Here is a 24,365-nt window from a genome sequence, read left to right as displayed (position 1 = left end):
CTTCTCAAAGTACAAACACGTCAAACTATGACAAATTAAAGACAGACCAGGATTTCAAAGTTGTCCACGTGGTGGGCGTTTTAAAACATTTAATAAAAGCACCAACAAAAAACCATCACAATAAAAGCACAACCAATATAGAAAGAAAAGCAATAGAGATACAAACAGCTGGGTTTTTCAAAATAAAACACTATAATATAATATGGTATAAACAACTATATATGTACCTATAACAATGAAGCCTTTCAACAAAATAATTAAAATATTCGGACTACAGTCTGGGGTACTTTGTCACCGCTGCTCCGTCACAAACTGGTCCCAGTAATTACTGGGCATGGTCAGCAGGCTGCTCCATCACCTTGATCTGACGCTTGGTGTCCCACTATGATCGTCATGAGGTTCTGGGTTGGGGACGGCGTGGCCCACGATTGTCGGACCAAAAACAAGGGCCAGGTTGTGAATGTCCATCCTGGTTTCTAGGCTTTCAGCCACTCGCTGCAGATGCAGAACCAGGAAGGCCAGCGTGTCTCTGTTGGCTTTGGGCAGGTCACTGATGCTCTGGTACAGCAGAGAGAAGCTGTTCTCCTCATCAGAAACCTCTGCTGCGTCCATGAAGGCCTGGGTCAAGCGGAACGTGAGCAGCGGCTCCTTCAGGTTCCTTAGGAAGTCCTTGAGGAGCCCCGTCACGGTGTTAATGTTTTTCACCTCACTGAGGACGGGAACCATGTTAGTGAGGAGGAACTCCTCCTTCAGGTCTTTCACTTGGACGTAGGAACCTGACAGACGGTAGAGTCCGGCCTCACACAGGCCTCGCTGCTCAATCTCATTAACGCAGCTAATCACCAGAGGAGGAATACTGGGGAAGGAGTCAGGGGCGTAATCTGCCAGTACGTCATACACACACCCCTCTCCGATCTTAAGCGGGCAGCCAATGGGGTTGGGGGTGCAGGGCAGGGGGCAGCGCTCCCTACAATGTCGGTGGGACACCACTTTACAGTCACTGCACTTCATGGACCGCTTTAAAAACTTGATCTTCTTTCCACAGTGAACGCAGGACACAGGCTTGATGACCATGTTGGAGACAAAGTGGTGGAGACGAGCGGTGCCGTCGTTCTGTGGAGCGTTGGGCTGAGCTTTGAGCTCTGGCTCCACGGGAACCTTAAAGTCAGGCTTTACAGGTTCAGAGTCACACACGCCAGCACTTTCCCTCCCGCTGTGTGTCCGTGGAATCGGCTCAATGGTGGAAACTTCCTCCACGGGTCCTCCATTGGCAGGAACCGTCACCATGGTCACGGTGGGGGTCTCGGTCACCAGGCTCTCCTTCGCTGACAGCTTCTCCAACTCCGTCTCGCCCTTCGGTCTGGGGTGGATCTCCACGTCCACCTCCACCTGGTTGGGGGCGTGTTTTAGTGGGACTTCCAGGGCCCCTCTCTCTGTCTCAGCCTTAGTGAAGGTCTCTTTCCTGGAGCGGACTTTCTGCTTCTTCTTCTTACACTTTCGACGGCAGTCGCCCAAGTTTCGAGCCAGTCGGCTAAAACCCAGGAAAGATAGAATGCCCATTATGTGACAAACTATCCTGAAGCTGCTTTAAAAACGTTTTTAAATGTGTATGTGATAGAGATGTGTTTGCGATCTGTCTCCAGATTGTGAACACTAACATCTATTCCTAAGAGTTTGTTTATATATTGAGAAGATGAAAGCTCAACTGACATTTGTCTCATGCTGACCGCTCATTGGTCGAGAGTTAACGGTTACTGCTCGCCTATTGGCCGAGAGTTTACAGTTAATTGTCGCCCGTTGAGCGAGAGTTGCGAGTCATTTGTAAATAACCAAGATGATTGCGACCAATCACTGTTCTTTAATCCCCGGAAGTGTATAAGTGGTGGCCATGATAAAAGAATGTTTGAATTTTCTGAGGAAAGGAAGTTCGGCCGTAGGATTATTACGTCACCTAGTGGAAGTGCGTCTGATCGTCAAAACTAACGTGACCACCTTTTCCTATCTCCTCTCCTAGGAAAGTGGATAGGAAAGGAGATAGGAGGGAATATTCGGACGCAGCCTAGAAATATTTCGATCATTACTCCATGTCGGTTGTCATTTATTTTATTTTATTTTTAAATAATCATAAATTGTGTTGCATACTATTCTTTGTTTTCCTCCTGGAATGTATAATATAAGTACAGTGTGTAATTTTTGCATGTTATTATGTTTTTGTAAAAACAAAATAAAAGTACATCCGCGAGGACTTCAGAATAAAAGAAACAAGGTATTTCATATATTTTACAATAAAATCCAGAAAAACTATATCCATCATGTTTGAGTGAGATTCATTTTTTACATGTTTTTTTGCATAAACATACATTTACAGCGTTCTGGACAGCCTGTGGCGCTTCCTATCAACGCTAGGGACTTTATTTTGAAAAATGGAAACGGAGGTGCATTTGTTCTAAATATTCCGGCCGGTGGGACGTGACATGCTAACGCTGTTTACAAGGTTTTTCAGACTGAATAATAGCTTTGTAATGTCACCGTAGCAGAATGGTGTACATGTGATTTTACAGGGTTATTATTCTACAGTGTCGGAGATTAAAGATGATACTTTATTGTTATTCAGAGGTGATACATGCGGAGGCTTGGTGTTGTGTGCTAACAGGAGATGCTGCTCACTGAGAGGTAAGCAGCTGTTCTTTAGACATAAATGTAATTTGTGTTTTTATTCCGCTAAAAGCTGTTTTACTGACTTTGTATTCCCAGGTAAACCAAATAGAAACCATATGGGACAATAATATGTCTCTAAAGAGCAACAGAACACCAGAAAACAACGTATTTCCTCTAATTCTAAAATATCAAAATCATGAACAATATGATGATTCATTCGCTATCATTAGCTTTGGGTTAAAAATAAAATCCCATCTGTTCAGGTTATTTCAAAACACATGATTACATTGAGTTTACAAAGTAAAAAAGATAGTATATTATAAGACTATGCCAAGTTTGTCGTACATAAACTAGTAGTTGTGAAATCAACACCAAAAATTTCAGGTGAATGAATTTAACCTAATTATAAATAACTCAAGTAAAAAAAAAAATAAAAAAAAATATTCTGAAAGCATCACACATTCGTTTCCTCCAACAAATACAGACAAAACCTATAAAAACAAACCGTTTTCACTAAGTTTTATTTTTGTAAATTGAAAATTATTTTCATTATTTGTTTTGAATCATTATTATTATTATTATTATTATTATTATTGAATGGTTTGATGAATAAAATCATGTCAATCATGTTTAATTGTTTAAAAAGTTAATGACCAAATCCTGTACATTTTCTTAATGTTAAAGCTTAATATACCTGCTTCTATACTGACACTTTAATTGAAGCTTTTGAAGTGTCATTCTATACATTTTGTCTGTGTTTATTATGCATTTTTACCATTTCCTATGATTAGGAGCGTACTGGCGAGATAATACATTGATGCTACCTTCAAAGTGATTTGTTTATTTTTTAGAAAAAAAAGTTCCACAAAGATCAGCATTGCAGTTCAACCATCATTTATATTAAAATACTTTTGTAGCAATTGTTGGTTTTTTTTGTATTAAATATTTGTTTTTCATCAGTCTGAAGAACAGTAAATGGGAGGCGTTACTCTCTTATTAAATAAAAATATTGCAGTAGTTCACGACAAATATGCCTTCTAGTATTTTCCTTGCCAATAATCAACTTTTTTCCTTCATCCATTGAGTAAATCAGTGAATATATAATTTTTCAGATATTTGGATTAAGAGAAGAGTTTTCATTATCAAAGCAGACTTAGGTGCTGTTCGGAAAATACAGAGTTTGTTACCACTGTCTGTGGGGATCTGTTGAAGAATGAAATATTCAAAGAAGTGATAAGGACACTATCTTCATTATCATTGTTTGTCGTTTAGGTGATACCAAACCGAGGGGACAAAATGGACAAACAGATTTTGGGGAGTCGTCCCGAGTGGGTCAGTGAATCATCAAAGGTCAGTGAGGAAAACTCTTTTTTTTTTTTTTTCATCTTGGATTCAAAGATTAGTCAGGAGTAAATATGTTCCTGTTGGACAGTTTTATCCATCGGGCTGTAATAAAGTATAATAAAGGAAAGGAGGATAATGAAATACCTTCATTCCATCCAGTTATCAAGCTTGGCCTTAAAACGTTGAGTGACATTTTATGACTTTCACAATTCACTTTTATTATAAACATACGTGTTTTCTCAGAAAACTGTTCAGTGGACGGACCAGGCTGCTGAGATGCTGCAGGGGCTCAACGAGCAGAGGCAGGGCGGTAGATTCTGCGACGTGGCTCTGGTTGCAGAAGAAGAGCGAGTCCCCGCACACCGTGCTCTGCTAGCTGTGCTTAGCCCGTTCTTCTACGCCATGTTCACCGTGGGCATGAGGGAGGAGCAGCAGAATGAGGTAACGAAGAAGGAAAGAGACGCTTTTATAACAGAAGTCTGTCATCAGGAGAGGAGGATTCTGTGTCTGAACAAAAGTAGTTTTCAGTCGTAGATGCAGGTGGACGACATGTTCATAAATAAAAAATCTGTGTGGTAAAAACATAACAGTTTCTGACATAAGGCTGCACAATTAATCAAATTTTAATCATGATTATGATTTTGGTCTCCACGATTAAATTAACCTGTTTGTCTGCAATTTTTATGTTTAAAATGCGACGTCGGATGGATATAAAACTAGTTTTAGGGATTTTTTTTTTTTTAGGTGGGGTGCTTGTGTTGAACGTGTGGACACGCCCCCATGAGTTGATTGACATAAGTACCTAATTAATTAGTATTATTAATTCATTCTTTAATCCAGCGGACACTCAAGCCAGAAAATGTTGACACGCTAGTGTTTCTGGCTAAAACCTGTAGCTTAAGCTTAATGTTCTTAACTTTCTCTTTATACGCTGTGATTGTTTTTGAAGGAGTTGCACTCTAACAGTATAATTATAGTTAGGCAATAGTTCATTTTGGCAAATTCTTGGGTACATTTTAGTATTTATCAATATTCTTGTTTAAAGCTTTTTTTTTTACTCTAAACTGTTCACATATTGTTTGTTAAAAAATAGTACATTAAAGATACAGTTGTTTTCCCTAAAATGATAAATAATTGTGATAATTATTTTGGCCATAATCGTGCAGCCCTAATCTGACGTAATGTTCTGACTTTTTCTGACCTGGACATGTTGCTGTATTCTCCTTTTATTCTCAGTGTAAATATTGTTTTTCATCATCATGGATTTAAAAAGGCTTTGGGAATTCATCTGGACTTGTTGCTGTTTGTCTGCAGGTGGAGTTAATCGGTGTCTCCATCACTGGTCTGAAGGCTGTGGTGGGCTTTCTGTACAGTGGAGAACTTTCACTGGATGGAGGAAACATCCACCATGTGCTGGAAGCTCCTTGTACATTTATTTTGTGTGAAAATGTGATGTTTTGTTGTTGTTTTCGGAGTGTTTTTGGAGTAATTTTGTGTGTTTTCGTTATCATTTTGTATATTTTTATCATTCTGAATTTTGTTGTTTTATGTTTTAGGAGTCATTTTGTGTGTTTTTGTTGTCATTTTGGGGTCTTTTTTTTAACCTATTTAGTGTAGTTTTGTTTATTTTTTCAGTTATTTCTTGTAGTAATTTTGTGGGTTTTAGAGTAATTTTATGTATTTTTGGTGTCATTTTGTTTATTTTTGCTGTTTTCTGTGTATTGAAGCAATTTTCTTTTCACACTTTTGTCATATTTAGTGTATGTGTCTGCCATTCCATGTTGTCTTTTTTTTAATATTTTTCTGTGATCCTGTATATTTAGTTGTATTGTGGGGTTTTGGTGTCATTTTTTAGTCTTTTTCTGTGTTTTTTTGTAAATATTTTTTACGTTATTTATTGTAGTCATCTTCTATGTGTTTAGTCATTTTATGTATATATATATATATATATATATATTTGTAATCTAGTATTACAGTAATTTTATTTATTTTTGCTGTTTTCTCTTTATTTATTCAAATTTCTTGTATATTTTTCTGCCATTCCGTGTGTTTTTGGGGTTATTTTGTGCATTTACATTTGGGACCCAAGTTGCCCATGTCTGTAGTTCAGTAAGCTGTAGTAAGAAGTGAATTAGATTTTTTTGTGTGTATTTTTATTTTCTTTGGAATAAGAAAACTCAATGAAACTTTTAACGTGAAAAGAAGAACAAGAACGTACCTACTTGTTAATTGTGCATGGTTGTGGAGTTTTTAAAATGTTATAATGTGTATGTCTGGTATCTTTAAAAATGTCTGAGTTGAATAAATGGGTTTTATATTTTCTTACAAATTTTTTATTATTTTATTTTTTCATATTTCATAACTTGTTTTAAGGATCTTATGATAGCCTTATCTCAGAAAAATGTTTTCTCATTTTTCATGCCTTACTGGATTTTCAGCCCTGTTTAAGTGTGCTCATCATATTTAAACTGGTTTTAAGGGTCTTATTGGTTTTCCAAAAATGAAGAATAGAACAAATGGCACTCCAAACGCTCCAATACTCCAGAAGAAAACACCTCTGCCAACACACTCAACCTTCTCTCACTTCTCACCTGTTCTGTCCAGTACACCTTAGGTCAGGTATAGGTGTAGTTCAACAATTAGACACTAGATGGAGCCCCAACAAAAGTATTGGGTCTAAGCTCTGATTGAGTGAGTGACCAGATTTATTATGGTTTATTTTAAAGTTAAAAGCTCCTAAAAGCAAGAATTTAAGTTGGAATGTAGGTCATGTTAAAGTACACAGGCTGATTCCATGTTTATATGACTTTTGACCCAAATTTAAGTTAACTCTACAGCCAAAGTGTTTGGCCTTTTCAATTTGTTTGTCTTGAGACATCTTAGTCAAAATACATTAAGTTACTATTTGATCCAATTGATATATATATATTGTGATTTCATAGTGTAATTTAGGTTAAAAGAATGAAGAATAAAATGTTAAGAGTAATAAATATTGGTGTAGAGTTTCTGATAAATAAGTTTACATAAATACTAAAATTAATAAATAAGTTTATGGCTAAAATACATTGTTAAAAACTTAGACTTTGATTAAAATGGTTGAAATTCATACACCAAAGCACATGATTTAATTTTACAAATAGAAATAGTCAAACATTGTAGGTTGGCTTAAACATTGAAAAGCAAAAAATTAATGAATATAATGAATACATTATTTAAAATGGCAAAAGTTCAGTTGGTTAATTTGTTTAAAAACTTTTGAATAGAGCTCATTCTTCTTTTTCACCCTTTTCTTTAAGGTTTTCAATCTGCTACAAAACCTTCAACAAAACTGAATAAACTTTTAAAAGCTGAGTTGACCTCGTGTCTTACTTACGTTCCATCCATGTCCTTTAAAGCTGGACAACAAGCATTGTAGAAAATAAGCTTGACACTTATGATTGCCTTATCTCAGAAAAAAAATAATCAACATTTTTGAATTTTTTTTGTTACTATAGCCTTTCCTCTGAAATGTAAGTTTATCACATTTATCATGCTTTACTGGATTTTCACCCCAGTTTAAGTCTACAAATCATATTTAATTTTTTTAAAGGTCTTATGATAGCCTTTTTTTAGAAAAAAAATATTCAAACAAAATTTTTATGCCTTTTGAAATTTCGGAGTTTGTCACATTTTTCTAATTTTTCATGCCTTACTGCATTTTAACCCCAGTTTAAGTGTGCTCATCATATTTAAACTCGTTTTAAGGCTTTTATGATTATCAATAATTCAATTTGTATGCCTTACCTCAAAATGTGGATGTTTTTCATGCCTTACTGTATTTTCACTGCAGTGTAATTGTGCTCATCATATTTAAACAATATATATTTATAAATACACACACTTCTCAAAGTACAAACACGTCAAACTATGACAAATTAAAGACAGACAAGGATTTCAAAGTTGTCCACGTGGTGGGCGTTAAAACATTTAATAAAAGCACAAACATTTAAGAAAATGGTCAAAAGTTCTGTTCTTCAACTACTGAGTAACACATGAGCTGAAAAACCATCACAATAAAAGCACAACCAATATAGAAAGAAAAGCAATAGAGATACAAACAGCTGGGTTTTTCAAAATAAAACAACTATAATATAATATGGTATAAACAACTATATATGTACATATAACAATGAAGCCTTTCAACAAAAATAATTAAAATATTTCGGACTACAGTCTGGGGTACTTTGTCACTGCTGCTCCGTCACAAACTGGTCCCAGTAATTACTGGGCATGGTCAGCAGGTGCTCCATCACCTTGATCTGACGCTTGGTGTCCCACATGATCGTCATGAGGTCTGGGTTGGGGACGGCGTGGCCCACGATTGTCGGACCAAAAACAAGGGCCAGGTTGTGAATGTCCATCCTGGTTTCTAGGCTTTCAGCCACTCGCTGCAGATGCAGAACCAGGAAGGCCAGCGTGTCTCTGTTGGCTTTGGGCAGGTCACTGATGCTCTGGTACAGCAGAGAGAAGCTGTTCTCCTCATCAGAAACCTCTGCTGCGTCCATGAAGGCCTGGGTCAGACGGAACGTGAGCAGCGGCTCCTTCAGGTTCCTTAGGAAGTCCTTGAGGAACCCCGTCACGGTGTTAATGTTTTTCACCTCACTGAGGACGGGAACCATGTTAGTGAGGAGGAACTCCTCCTTCAGGTCTTTCACTTGGACGTAGGAACCGGACAGACGGTAGAGTCCGGCCTCACACAGGCCTCGCTGCTCAATCTCACTAACGCAGCTAATCACCAGAGGAGGAATACTGGGGGAGGAGTCAGGGGCGTAATCTGCCAGTACGTCATACACACACCCCTCTCCGACCTTAAGCGGGCAGCCAATGGGGTTGGGGGTGCAGGGCAGGGGGCAGCTCTCCCTACAATGTCGGTGGGACACCACTTTACAGTCACTGCACTTCATGGACCGCTTTAAAAACTTGATCTTCTTTCCACAGTGAACGCAGGACACAGGCTTGATGACCATGTTGGAGACAAAGTTGTGGAGACGAGCGGTGCCGTCGTTCTGTGGAGCGTTGGGCTGAGCTTTGAGCTCTGGCTCCACGGGAACCTTAAAGTCAGGCTTCACAGATTCAGAGTCACACACGCCAGCACTTTCCCTCCCGCTGTGTGTCCGAGGAATCGGCTCAATGGTGGAAACGTCCTCCACGGGTCCTCCATTGTCACGAACCGTCACGGTGGGGGTCTCGGTCACCAGGCTCTCGTTCTCTGGCAGCTTCTCCAACTCCGTCTCTCCCTTCGGTCTGGGGTGGATCTCCACCTCCACCTCCACCTGGTTGGGGGCGTGTTTTAGTGGGACTTCCAGGGCCCCTCTCTCTGTCTCAGCCTTAGTGAAGGTCTCTTTCCTGGAGCTGAGTTTCTGCTTCTTCTTCTTACACTTTCGACGGCAGTCGCCCAAGTTTCGAGCCAGTCGGCTAAAACCCAGGAAAGATAGAATGCCCATAATGTGACAAACTATCCTGAAGCTGCTTTAAAAACGTTTTTAAATGTGTATGTGATAGAGATGTGTTTGCGATCTGTCTCCAGATTGTGAACACTAACATCTATTCCTAAGAGTTTGTTTATATATTGAGAAGATGAAAGCTCAACTGACATTTGTCTCATGCTGACCGCTCATTGGTCGAGAGTTAACGGTTACTGCTCGCCTATTGGCCGAGAGTTTACTGTTAATTGTCGCCCGTTGAGCGAGAGTTGCGAGTCATTTGTAAATAACCAAGATGATTGCGACCAATCACTGTTCTTTAATCCCCGGAAGTGTATAAGTGGTGGCCATGATAAAAGAATGTTTGAATTTTCTGAGGAAAGGAAGTTCGGCCGTAGGATTATTACATCACCTAGTGGAAGTGCGTCTGATCGTCAAAACTAACGTGACCACCTTTTCCTATCTCCTCTCCTAGGAAAGTGGATAGGAAAGGAGATAGGAGGGAATATTCGGACGCAGCCTAGAAATATTTCGATCATTACTCCATGTCGGTTGTCATTTATTTTATTTTATTTTTAAATAATCATAAATTGTGTTGCATACTATTCTTTGTTTTCCTCCTGGAATGTATAATATAAGTACAGTGTGTAATTTTTGCATGTTATTATGTTTTTGTAAAAACAAAATAAAAGTACATCCGCGAGGACTTCAGAATAAAAGAAACAAGGTATTTCATATATTTTACAATAAAATCCAGAAAAACTATATCCATCATGTTTGAGTGAGATTCATTTTTTTACATGTTTTTTTGCATAAACATACATTTACAGCGTTCTGGACAGCCTGTGGCGCTTCCTATCAACGCTAGGGACTTTATTTTGAAAAATGGAAACGGAGGTGCATTTGTTCTAAATATTCCGGCCGGTGGGATGTGACATGCTAACACTGTTTACAAGGTTTTTCAGACTGAATAATAGCTTTGTAATGTCACCGTAGCAGAATGGTGTACATGTGATTTTACAGGGTTATTATTCTACAGTGTCGGAGATTAAAGATGATACTTTATTGTTATTCAGAGGTGATACATGCGGAGGCTTGGTGTTGTGTGCTAACAGGAGATGCTGCTCACTGAGAGGTAAGCAGCTGTTCTTTAGACATAAATGTAATTTGTGTTTTTATTCCGCTAAAAGCTGTTTTACTGACTTTGTATTCCCAGGTAAACCAAATAGAAACCATATGGGACAATAATATGTCTCTAAAGAGCAACAGAACACCAGAAAACAACGTATTTCCTCTAATTTTAAAATATCAAAATCATGAACAATATGATGATTCATTCACTATCATTAGCTTTGGGTTAAAAATAAATCCCATCAGTTCAGGTTATTTCAAAACACATGATTACATTGAGTTTACAAAGTAAAAAAGATAGTATATTATAAGATTATGCCAAGTTTGTCGTACATAAACTAGTAGTTTTGAAATCAACACCAAAAATTTCAGGTGAATGAATTTAACCTAATTATAAATAACTCAAGTAAAAAAAAAAAATTAAAAAAAAATTATTCTGAAAGCATCACACATTCGTTTCCTCCAACAAATACAGACAAAACCTATAAAAACAAACCGTTTTCACCAAGTTTTATTTTTGTAAATTGAAAATTATTTTCATTATTTGTTTTGAATCATTATTATTATTATTCTTGAATGTTTGATGAATAAAATCATGTAAATCATGTTTAATTGTTTAAAAAGTTAATGACCAAATCCTGTACATTTTCTTAATGTTAAAGCTTAATATACCTGCTTCTATACTGACACTTTAATTTAAGCTTTTGAAGTGTCATTCTATACATTTTGTCTGTGTTTATTATGCATTTTTACCATTTCCTATGATTAGGAGCGTACTGGCGAGATAATACATTGATGCTACCTTCAAAGTGATTTGTTAATTTTTTAGGAAAAAAGTTCCACAAAGATCAGCATTGCAGTTCAACCATCATTTATATTAAAATACTTTTGTAGCAATTGTTGGGTTTTTTTGTATTAAATATTTGTCTTTCATCAGTCTGAAGAACAGTAAATGGGTGGCGTTACTCTCTTATTAAATAAAAATATTGCAGTAGTTCACGACAAATATGCCTTCTAGTATTTTCCTTGCCAATAATCAACTTTTTTCCTTCATCCATTCAGTAAATCAGTGAATATATAATTTTTCAGATATTTGGATTAAGAGAAGAGTTTTCATTATCAAAGCAGACTTAGGTGCTGTTCGGAAAATACAGAGTTTGTTACCACTGTCTGTGGGGATCTGTTGAAGAATGAAATATTCAAAGAAGTGATAAGGACACTATCTTCATTATCATTGTTTGTTGTTTAGGTGATACCAAACCGACGGGACAAAATGGACAAACAGATTTTGGGGAGTCGTCCCGAGTGGGTCAGTGAATCATCAAAGGTCAGTGAGAAAAACTCTTTTTTTTTTTTTTCATCTTGGATTCAAAGATTAGTCAGGAGTAAATATGTTCCTGTTGGACATTTTTATCCATCGGGCTGTAATAAAGTATAATAAAGGAAAGGAGGATAATGAAATACCTTCATTCCATCCAGTTATCAAGCTTGGCCTTAAAACGTTGAGTGACATTTTATGACTTTCACAATTCACTTTTATTATAAACATACGTGTTTTCTCAGAAAACTGTTCAGTGGACGGACCAGGCTGCTGAGATGCTGCAGGGGCTCAACGAGCAGAGGCAGGGCGGTAGATTCTGCGACGTGGCTCTGGTTGCAGAAGAAGAGCGAGTCCCCGCACATCGTGCTCTGCTAGCCGTGTTTAGCCCGTTCTTCTACGCCATGTTCACCGTGGGCATGAGGGAGGAGCAGCAGAATGAGGTAACGAAGAAGGAAAGAGACGCTTTTATAACAGAAGTCTGTAGTCAGGAGAGGAGGATTCTGTGTCTGAACAAAAGTAGTTTTCAGTCGTAGATGCAGGTGGACGACATGTTCATAAATAAAGAATCTGTGTGGTAAAACTATAACAGTTTTTGACCTAAGGCTGCACAATTAATCAAATTTTAATCATGATTATGATTTTGGTCTCCACGATTAAATTAACTTATTTGTCTGCAATTTTTATGTTTAAAATGCGACGTCGGATGGATATAAAACTAGTTTTAGGGATTTTTTTTTTTTTTAGGTGGGGTGCTTGTGTTGAACGTGTGGACACGCCCCCATGAGTTGATTGACATAAGTACCTAATTAATTAGTATTAATAATTCATTCTTTAATCCAGCGGACACTCAAGCCAGAAAATGTTGACACGCTAGTGTTTCTGGCTAAAAACCTGTAGCTTAAGCTTAATGTTCTTAACTTTCTCTTTATACGCTGTGATTGTTTTTGAAGGAGTTTCACTCTAACAGTATAATTATAGTTAGGCAATAGTTCATTTGGCAAATTCTTGGGTACATTTTAGTATTTATCAATATTCTTGTTTAAAGCTTTTTTTTGGACTCTAAACTGTTCACATATTGTTTGTTAAAAATAGTAAATTAAAGATACAGTTGTTTTCCCTAAAATGATAAATAATTGTGATAATTTTCTTGGCCATAATCGTGCAGCCCTAATCTGACGTAATGTTCTGACTTTTTCTGACCTGGACATGTAGGTGTGTTCTCCTTTTATTCTCAGTGTAAATTTTGTTTTTCATCATCATGGATTTAAAAAGGCTTTGGGAATTCATCTGGACTTGTTGCTGTTTGTCTGCAGGTGGAGTTAATCGGCGTCTCCATCACTGGTCTGAAGGCTGTGGTGGAGAACTTTCACTGGATGGAGAAAACATCCACCATGTGCTGGAAGCTGCTCATCTCCTGCAGGTAAGGTGTTAACAGAGAAAGGGTGGGTGGATGGGGGGGTCATCATCAGAGCCACAGCCACTTGTGCATAAAACAGCAAATTAAAATACATCTGAAGAAGACCTAAAGAATTTCCAGCATTTTGGATCAATTTGTGTCTCATTATTGTGCAAAAGAATGATTTTAGCCACTGATAATAAGTACCAGACTTAGAACTATTAAAGCTGGGGTGTCTAAGCTTAATCCTGGAGGGCCCCAGTCCTGCATGTTTGGAGTACAAGCTGACGCAACAGACTTAATAATTCATTATTCACCCAATTATAGTCAACAAAGTGTTGATAATAGGCACAGATTTAGGGAAATGGTGAGCTACCCTTGGGGAAAATACATTTTATATCACTTTCACATTATAACCTGGTGTGTTTTTGTATAAATGTAATCATATCTTATATAAATTGGATATTATACCTGGATCATACAGTATAGGCTGCTCTTTTTTTCATTTAACATTAAGGATGTGACCAATATGACAGAGCGCTGATACGCCCAGGGCGGTGTCTAAGTGGGGAAAAACAAGCCTGTTTGTGGATCTTACCAGGAATATAAGGATTTTCTTGGATAGTGGGGGCTGGCCCATACAGTGGTGTGCTCTATACCAAATATGGTACCTTATAGCTCCGCCCATGATAGGTGCAGAGGAGTGCCTGTCAGGAACAGTTTTTGTCCCAAGTAGATATATTTATATGGATAATAGTACTGGAGACCAGAGGTGTAAAGAGTACTGGTATATTTTACTCAATTAGAAGTACTGTTAATTTTTACTCAGGTACAAGTAAGTCATACATTAAATACTCAAGTACACGTAAAACATTGCTCAATTAAATAGTACTCAAAGTAAAAGTTACTAGTTACTTTTGTTTATTTGTAATAATAAATCTTGCAGGGTTGGGTTCAATTACATTTATTTTTGTTACAATTACGTTTTAAATTACCCATGTTCAATTCCGATTACAATTATACAATTATGATTGGCTCCAACCTTGATAGGACAGTGACACAGTTTGAATGCATGCGGAACGTGCGGCACGTTGAGGTTGATGCGTACGCTTTGGGTGGTGCTCAGGTGTGGCGTGCCGTGGACTTCTGCTGCCAGTATCTGGAGAGCGAGGTGAACGAGGAGAACTACCTGTACCTGCAGGAGCTGGCTCTGCACTACAGCCTGGAGAGGCTCGACGCCTTTATTGATCGCTTCATCCTCGCTCGCTTCTCCACGCTCTCCTTCAGTCCTGATTTCTTGCAGAGCATCTCCCTGTACAAGCTCACCTCCTACCTCTCCAGTGAGCAGGTAAAACCACCATGTAGGGACAAATCTGCTGTTATGAGCAGCAAGTAGAAATGACTAGATCTCTTAGACTAGAAATGGGCAACTTTTATCACAGTGAGGGCCACAAAAATGTAATTGACTGATCTAAGGGCCACACGATCAACATTAATGACAGAATTTAGAATAATGACCAATCTGAGCATTGATACAGGAAAGAACAAAGGGTTTGTCTATTGTTGTTGTCCTTTTGCATATCTAACATATCTAACTCTCATTTTAACTATTTTTTTGGAGTCACTTTGTACATTTTTGTCTCCTTTTTGTCTAGTTTTTGTTGTCAGTTTGTAATTTTGTATATTTTTCTCATTTTGTTTTTTTTTTTTAAGTCATTTTGTGTTGTTTTGTGTATTTTTGTTGTATTTTTGTGTTTTTGAAATTTTTTTTGTGTTTTTGCCATTTTGTGTGTTATGAGTCAACTTGTGCATTTTTGTTGTTTTTGGATTCACTTTTGTTTTTTGTCATGGTAATGTATATTTTTCTGTTACTTTTGTGTATTTTTCCAGATTGTAGGTGTTTTTGGAGTAATTTTAACTTTGGGGGGCCGCACAAAACTAATTTGAAGGCTGCATGTGGTCCCCGGGCCGCCAGTTGCGCAGGCCTGTCTTAGACAATATTTAAGTTTCACTACATATTGTAACTCAACCATTCCTTGCTCAGGTTCAGCACGACAGCGAGCAGGCGCTGCTACAGACCGCCCTGCAGTGGCTCAGCCAGACGCCCCAACGAGCTCCTCACACACAGAAGCTTCTCTCCCTCGTGAGATTCCCCCTGATGCCTGCGGGAGACCTGGTGAGCCGGATCCTGCCAACGATGCAAGCCCTGCTGCCAGAGGAGGTGGGCTGTGAGGCCCTGGTGGAGGAGGCGATGGGATACCACGCCACAGTCAGCGCCCAACCACTCCTACAGAGCGGACGCAACGCACTAAGAGGAGGGGTGGAGGGGCTGCTGCTCGTCGGAGGAGAGGTGCTCGTTGTCATTTTCACTGTGGAGAAATATTTGAGCCATATTTATCAAGATTCCTCAAAACTCTCCTTAGCTGCAAATATATATTATTCAAAGTTTAATTAGAAGACTTGCAGTTGGCTGTACCCGTCCTAATTCATAATGATTAACTGCTGAGGTTAATTGACGTCAGCTGGGGAGACGAGAAACCATTAAGGTTTGAAATGCCACACTATGTTCTAAACACTACACACTCAATGAGTATATACTGTCTAATATATACTATAAGTATGATTAGGATGATAACCGTTCCCACTGAAGTATACTTCCAAGTTTCCCAAGATGCATTTTGAACCTACAAAAAAAACATGAAGCACACTAAGGCTATATATCTCTGTTAATTCTCCACCTTTTAAAGTTCTAAAAACATTTTAAGTGAGAAAGTGACCAAGTAGAATATCAACTTTTGCTCATTTGATCCATAAAACTTGTAGAAACCTAGAGATCCTCCATAGTGCTACTGACAAAACTTCCGGTTAACTTCAAAACAAGAGCATTATTTACAAAAGAGTTAAAAACTAATGGACGATAAGAAGAGATGCTTTTGTTTTGAAAAGGGGAAGTTTGACTTTTAGCTTGAAGCTGGTCCCAGGACTATTTTACGTTCTGCTAGCAATGCATCATGGAGCTGTTGTGTATGTTAGTGTGCCCACTGTACATACTTAAAAAATGTCATGAGTAGTATGTTGGTATGCCATTTCTAACACAGCCTAAAACTTGTGGAGCTAGATACACAACCCATCACATGAATGCACTTTAGATCATGGTCCAAAGCTGAATAAATAATTACTCAATAACTAGTTGGTGTCAGAAATGTCTTTGAAATCATTTATATCAACATTTAGCTCAAAACGTATTTATTGTGGAACGTCAGGGATTCCATAAGGTAAGAAGGATACTGAACATTTAGATATAGAAAAAACCCTCATAAAGCTTTCCTGTCCTTAGATGTAGAGAGAGTACTTGGTGGGGGCCTAGCAGGTGTTCCTGAGTTCAGGTGAGGTGCTTGGGTGGGGGCCTAGGCTCATTAGCTGGGTCGCTGGGCCGCGTGGGGTGTGTTTGACACCTCTGCTTTAAGCAAAACTAAAGAAAAGAACATTAACTCCAAGGAATTAGTATGAACTGTGAGCGTTCTGTGCTGTCAGGTGTCTGAACGTGGACAGGAGCTGAGCGCCAACGTTTGCAGACTGGACGAGGGAACGGGATGCTGGGAGGTGGAAGCGGAGCTCCCGGCCCAACGGAGCCACCACAGCCTGGCGGTGCTGGGAGGGTTTATCTTCACAGCAGGAGGAAGCTCCTCTAGAGACAACGGAGGAGGTGCGGCCTGTGACCTGCTGCACAGATATGACCCCCGACACAAGCAGTGGACCCAGGTAGGGTAACCACGACCTCACCGCTTCTCTATTTAGGCATTGAAACATATCAAACTGTGAGAGTAACTAACCCCTGCTTTCTGCTGACCTGCCACTAGGAGTTGTGGAATTAAAAAAAAATGCCTTGATTATGGGCGGTGCTCCTGACGCGGTAAGACACGCCCAGACAGTAACGTAGTGCTGTCTTCTCAATTACTACATACAATACACTCACAAACGGCTCCTGCTCTTCTTCCGCCATTAGCTTTGGAACACCACAGCCTCACACACACACGCACACACACACACATGCACACACCAGGTAGACAAACACACAGCAGCGAGAAGTACATGCACTTTCGCACACACCTAGAGACAGACGGGGATACACACACAATGCGTCTGTACATACACACATGCTGTAGCTTGTTGAGACTGTTCTTCACAGAGTCAAAAACAGAAATGCACGGATCAACGGAGTTCCGAATTGAGGTTGTCAACCAATGCTCAGTGATTGTCCCCCCTCCAAGCTTTTATAGGAGGGGACGGAGCCAACAGCGACAGTTGGTGATGCACGATGATCACAGTGACGTGTCATAGCCTGTATCAGCCAATAGCAAAATTAATTTGTAATAACTAAATACGCAAAATTAAAATACTTTTACCACAGGGTTCCCACAGATCCTTAAAAAGTCTTAAAAGGCATTACATTCATGAAATAAGGCATTCATTGTCAATAAAATGTCTTAGATCAATGTTTCAAAAGTCTTACATTTTGACACATAAATATGACTTTATGGTTGTAATTAGTCTCGCATTCCAAAAAAATATATAATTTACAGTAACATTGCACAATCACGACAGCAGAACAAACTACAAAACAGTGACGTGGTGGCAGCGTCATGCTTGGAGCAACTTTCAACAACGTGGGAAAATGTAAATTTCTCGAATATTGCCTGTCCAATGAAGATTTTTCTTAATGGTTTTGTTTTTTGTATTTTTGTTGTTTTATAGATTTCTGGCTATTTTTGTAGTCATCTTGTGTTTTTGGAGTGATTTAGATCGTTTTTTTTTTGTGTATTTTACTGTCATTTTATGTATTTTTGTGTTTTCTCAGTTGCACATCTGTACTAGACACTGAAAACATTTTTTTTTCCTCAATTGTGTTTACTGTGAAGTTGGTTTTAAATTTATAATCAAATGGCATTAAATATAATAATTAATTAGTATAATTTGACTGAAGCTGTAGGAACCCTGTACTAAAATATTAAAAGTTGGACTAGGATCAATCAACAGCACTACGTCATACCCAAATACATACTGTATGTATTTAGCAGAAAAAAGTGGGTTTGGGGTTTAGTTACTCTTTAAAGCAGAAGTATTGTGACAAGATTCCTGCACATAAATCTTTAATGTTTTTTACAGTTTAATGACACTTATACTGTTGGTTCAATCACTAGGATTAAGATTGAGCAGCAGATGTCTCCATATTTACAATTGAAGTCCCCATCATTTATTTAGTGACGATCTGTTTTTACACTCTGATGGTTCCTCAGTGTTGTCCAATGAATCATCGGCGCGTGGACTTCTTTCTTGGGGCTGTGGGAGGACGTCTGATCGCTGTAGGAGGGAGGAACGATGGTGGAGCTCTGTTTACTGTGGAGGTCTACAGCCCTGCTGAGGACTGCTGGTCCCCTGTGGCTCCTCTACCCAGGTAAGAGCACATCAACCACCTTTTAATAGAGCCCACATGTAGTATAGGGGAAGTACTTATTTTAGGCTACTCAGCAGGTTTATTGGAAGTGTTCATATTACTGAGTTGTCAGAAAAGCGTGGGCACACGTAAGCACATTACTAGTTAATGAGAAGGGTTCATCATTAACATTAAAATGGATGTTTGTACTGTAAAAATAACAGAAACAACCACAAAAATATCACCCCCAGTTGCATCTTTAAACCCATATATGAATTTAAAAAAAACGCATCTTCTTAAATGTGTTTAAAAAAATAAACTGTACTTTATTAACTCATTAAAAATCGTTTTGATAGATGACACAAAAAAAAGTATTGTGTCAGAATTTAATGATAATCAAATTTAAAAATTAGCCATTAGCTTCATCTGTACAATAACAACAAGAAGACATCGTCATCAACATCCCCCGCCAGATTGGTTCTCATAACTCACAACCTTTTCCTGAATGTCCTAAATCTAACTTGGATGTGTACGTAAGAAAATATTATCACATCAGAATAAAGAATTACTAACTATCCTAAACGTTTTCTAAGAAAAGCTGTTCCCAATGAAGATGCATCTAATAGAGTAAAAAAAAAAATGAAAGAAGGGCAATATATCCGGAAAAGGAATTGCACGCTTCTCATTTTCGAACTCCATCAAGGTATTGATACCTTTGAAGCCCCACACCGAATTTGGATAACTTGTCTTAAACAGTTTCTGAAAAAAGCTGTCCCTTTTAGCTCGGACGAACGGATGAAGCTCAAACCTATATCCCCCTTCCAAAAAATGTGGATTTATAACTTGATCAACTGCTTTTTAAGGATTCATTTTAGCTAGCAACATCACATGATTACACAAAGATATTTTAAAACATATTGATACAGATTGAAAGTTTTTTTTATTCAGAGACAATTCAAAATCACTGATTAATGTCCATGTGTGTCAATAAGTTATTTTATCCTTCAACACTTAAATGTAGAGCTTTGTCAATTCATTGCGGTTATTTTCTAATATTCACGTCCCAAATGATCCAAATTGTGTTTTAAGAACAAAGTTCATACTTTAATTTCAAGAATGTTTTATTTCAACATTTATTATTTTATTTTGATTAACATAATTTAGCATCAGTTTTGGGCAGAATGGTTGTTTTATGCACATTTTTACAACAGTTCACTGATACTTTTTTCCTAAACTCCTCCTCCTCAGTTTGGCTCTTTCAGCGTTAAAGGCATAATTTACTGCATATGTGTCAAACCCATGGCCCAGGGGCCAAATCTGGCCCTTTGGAACATCCCAATTTGGCCCGCAGGATTAAATGACAGAGAAAACACGAATCATTGTGTAAATGAAACGCAACAATATTTGCAGTAACTCATAGTTTTCTCGGGTGCTTGATTGAAGTCATCTTTAATGTTAAACTTTTGAAAAAACTCCAAACTTTTACAAAACCTTAAATGTTTTTCAAATTATGACTTAATGTTTCTCTTAATTACATAGAAATCGGTCATAAAACCTGGAAAATTTAAAGTGAAGATCCTGTTGGGACTGATATCTGTCACTTATTGCTTGGATGTTGTGAGTTTTTGACACATTTTGTATTTTATGTATATGTAGAAGCTTAAACTAGGGCTCAATAATGTTGAAATGACTTGTTTTCCTGCATAAAAACTGTGGCCCACTTGAGATCAAACTGCTTGGTATCTGGCCTCTGAACTAAAATGTGTTTGACACCTCTGATGTATTATACTGTTTGTCAAATTTCCATTGTTTACCCTCAGGTTTACTTACGGCCACGCTGGGACAGTTCACCAGGGTGTGGTCTACATCTCGGGCGGTCACGACTCTCAGATCGGTCCGTACCGCCGTGACGTGCTGAGCTACGATCCGTTGCTGGACGACGAGGGCTGGGCCCATGAGCCGGGCCAGGGGCTGGCACTGCATGGCCTCCCTACAACACTGCATCTACGCCATCGGAGGCAGCGACGACAGCAAGGACACCACCGAGCGCTTCGACATCCGCCAGGTGGAGTCCTATGACCCCCGGCACGACCAGTGGACCCCGGTGGCTCGGCTTCTGCTGCCCAACAGTGAGGCGGGCGTGGCCGTGTGGACGGGGAGGATCTTTGTGCTGGGGGCTACAGCTGGGAGAGCATGATGTTCTCCAAAGCCACTCAGGTGTACGACCCAGAGCAGCGGTCCTGGTCCAGAGGGCCCGACCTGCCTAAATGTGTGGCAGGGGCCTCAGCGTGTGTGTGCACGGTGAGGCCGTTTGCAGCGGCATCGGAGAAAAGACTCGTAGAGCGAGAAATGAAGAGGAGAGGACGTCCCACGTAATATACAGACATGGACATGTGGGTTGGTACTTAACCATCAAACAAAGAAAACCACAATGGCAGGGGTGGACTGGCCATCTGGCATACCAGATCTCTTCCCAGTGGGCCGTCAACCTGAAATGGGCCGGTCTGGTCCGCTACGATTTTTTGTTTTTATGACGAGCAAGTGAAGGCAGACATGGTAACAGGTGGCCAAAAATGGTTCAAATATGGCAAAAACGTTGCTAGAAAAGAGTGTAATGTGACTAAAATGGGCCAAAAGCAGTCAAGAGTGGCCAAAAAATGGGCAAATTAAGAGGAACCAGGTGGTATATGGTGGCAAAGGTTAGCTTAAATGGGCAAAATGTGGCAAACAATAGTGAAAAAGGGCAAAACAAGGAAACGAGTGGTATTTATTGAACAAAAATTTGCTTATTTGAATGAAAAGTGGCCAAAAAAAACAAGGAAAGGACAAAAATTGAATTAGTGTACAAATAGAACTTGCAAAAATGGACAAAAAAACAGGAAAAAGGGTATTTATTGGAAAAAGGTAGCTAAAGTCTGAAAAAAGTGTCAGAACCTTTTTGAAAAACAGTAAACATTTGGGACAAAGGGAATCGGTAAGGTTCTCTAATTAAATTAAGACATAATGAGCCACATGTTGAGAATCTGTCTTGCAGGTCCGTGGGATCCTCAGTGTGGAGTTAGAGTCTCAACAACTATGTCTCCACCCTTTCCTCTGCACACACCCAACACAGCATATGACCACTAGGAAGCAGCAGTTACTTGCTCTCAGCAATTTTTGGATCAGATTTCAAACCTTTGTTTGAACCAGTGTTGGGTTCCATTACAGTTTTCAGTTACAATTACGCTTTCAATTACGATTACAGTTACAGTTACTAGCATTTTTTCCAATTACAATAACATTACAATTGTTTTTATCCTAAAAAGTCAATTACAATTATGTTCTCAATTACTTAAGTTAAATTACAATTAATCACAATTACTGAGACTGAAATAAATAACTTAATACAAGTTAACCTTCCTCTTATGTTAGCATCTCTTATGATAAAAGGTCCTAAATTATCTGTAAAATAATAATAATAATAATAATGCATTGGATTTATATAGCGTCTTATTTTGGTCACTCAAAGCACTTTACATGGCATTATTCTTTCCCTCCTCACTTAAACACTAAAAACACATATCTATAATCTAATTTATTTTATCCTAATGGACAGAAATGTGTGTAGTAATAAATAAAAAAAGGTTTTGTAATTCAAACCAAGTGATTATGTATTTATTAGATTAGTTTCCTCATTATTTGACAAAGTAGAATATATTTTTTATTAATTTTTAATTTTTTTATTAATTTTTTATTATATTTTTTTTTAAATCAAAGATTTTCATTTATTTATTAATTTGAGCAGCATATTACAAACATATTTTACATGATAATAACATTGGTTCTTCTCTGCTGTTTGGTTTTATTTTAATGTATCTTTGGATTGTAATGCAGAGCATTTAAAAAAAAAAAAAACAACTTATGAACTTTGAATGTGTGTGGATAAATAAGGACAAAACAATATAATGTGTGACAAGAGAAGATATATTGTCAGTGGTAGAAGTCGTGTTGCAATATTAACTTTGTTTTATTGTTAAACTGGCATGAATTGTCAGTCTCTGTTTTTGCAGAGTGGCACTTTAAATAGGAAAAACCTTATTTATGTTATATTTTATATTCACTTGAGTTGAATAGGTCATACCCAGAGTACGTACAGTATGTAAGTCTGACAGGAGTTAAAGACGAATTAAAGTCAGGTCATTTTTCATACTGAATTTTTTAATGTCTGTTTACCATTCCAGAAATATCGTCCCATCCCTATGGATAAACTGAATCTGCCATTTTGTCACTTTTGAATTGCAGTGTGTCACGGGGCGTTTTTCTTATAAAAATGTGCCAAAAGGTTGAAAAGCACTAATTTCTGGGGCCAGGCCTGCACGAGCTGAGCTCAGACACAACAGCAGATGGAAGGTTGCATCATCAGCTAATTGTGACCCAAGAGATAGTGTGTGTGTGCGTGTGTGTGTGTGTGTCTCCATCTCTGCTGCTGCTGATTCCACAGCTGCTGCAATCACCTGCAATCCTTTCGCTGCAGCTGGTTGCCTGGAGACCAGGTCGCCACGGATACACAGAGCTGCTGATGCTGAGCAGGGAATGAAGAACAGGAAGTTATAGATGAAGAAAAGCATTATAAGGTGGACAATATGAACAATATGTATTTGCGTTATTGATTTTTCCCAAGGCAACAAAATAAACACCACTCACAATATATATTCACAAATAGACAAAACCCTGAGTGCACATCATTATTCAATCAAATACAGGAAAACAATGAAACAAATAAAAATGCATTACATATACTGTGTTTGGTAATTTTTTTTGTCCACATGGAAGTCATAAATCTACCAATATTAATTGTATTATTGTCATTTAAATGTGACAATACACATTAATAGACAGACATAATTAGACAAAAGATGCTAGTTTTCATCTGGTGTCCCTGACCAAATGTTAGAGATCTCTTTATATAAAAATACGCATTTAACACTTTTTCTTTCTGGTGTTGTAGTTGTATGTGAATAACCAATGTGCAGAGAAAAGCCTTGAGTGTATAGATCCACACATCATTAAATGTTGGTGTTTGGGTGCAACAGGTCAGGGGTTGGTAAAAAGTTCATTACCTTTTTTTTTTTTTAACGTGCATGTACGGTATAAATACATATAACAAGGTCACATTAAAGGTGAAAATATTGAAAAAACATGCAGCAACAATATTTGCATTTCCTGAAGAAAATACAAGTGAGGATGCAGGTGTTGGCCTATGTTGAACTGTATTAGCATTAACCATCATTAGGATTAACTAGCATTAGCATTAACACTAACCTAACATTGATGCATAAAAATGTAATAACTCAAAGAGTTTAAAAGTTACTAATTATAAAAGTACAAGCATAAATCTCGGGAAATTTCTGAACATTTTGTTCGCTTATTTGCCAAAATCGGACAAACGGTTTAGGAGGAGTTAGCAAAACTGACTAATTATCAAATTATTCAGTGTTACTCAAATATCTCCGCATCAGGATCAGCGTCGGATTTGTTTGGACGCCCCGCCCCCACGTCTGAGTCGATGGACTCAGTGATGACATCAGTCCTCGCTCTACAGTGATGATGTCATCAGTCCTAGCTCGACACTGATGATGT

The 24,365-nt window shown here is 38.2% G+C and overlaps 1 protein-coding gene and 2 pseudogenes across 1 annotated transcript; 1 reads left to right on the top strand and 2 right to left on the bottom strand.

Annotated features, from left to right (window-relative positions):
* Positions 1-354: 354 nt before the first annotated feature.
* On the bottom strand, positions 355-1,878 carry LOC114464300 (rac GTPase-activating protein 1 pseudogene; annotated as a pseudogene).
* A 563-nt stretch (positions 1,879-2,441) lies between these two features.
* Positions 2,442-21,631, top strand: LOC114464605 (kelch-like protein 36). The gene is given in 12 exon segments (XM_028448983.1): positions 2,442-2,673; positions 3,931-4,008; positions 4,246-4,443; positions 5,317-5,403; positions 13,301-13,336; positions 14,439-14,660; positions 15,357-15,662; positions 16,847-17,074; positions 18,610-18,767; positions 20,567-20,671; positions 20,673-20,914; positions 20,917-21,631. Coding segments are annotated over 11 exon segments (1,842 nt in total). The 5' UTR covers positions 2,442-2,673; positions 3,931-3,954; the 3' UTR covers positions 21,123-21,631.
* LOC114464608 (rac GTPase-activating protein 1 pseudogene) lies at positions 7,979-9,592 on the bottom strand (annotated as a pseudogene).
* Positions 21,632-24,365: the final 2,734 nt, after the last annotated feature.

Source organism: Gouania willdenowi, chromosome 6 (genome assembly GCF_900634775.1).
Source record: "Gouania willdenowi chromosome 6, fGouWil2.1, whole genome shotgun sequence".
Classification (NCBI taxonomy): Eukaryota; Metazoa; Chordata; class Actinopteri; order Blenniiformes; family Gobiesocidae; genus Gouania; species Gouania willdenowi.
The sequence above is the reverse complement of the archived record's forward strand: the minus strand, read 5'-3'. Positions and strand labels throughout refer to the sequence as shown.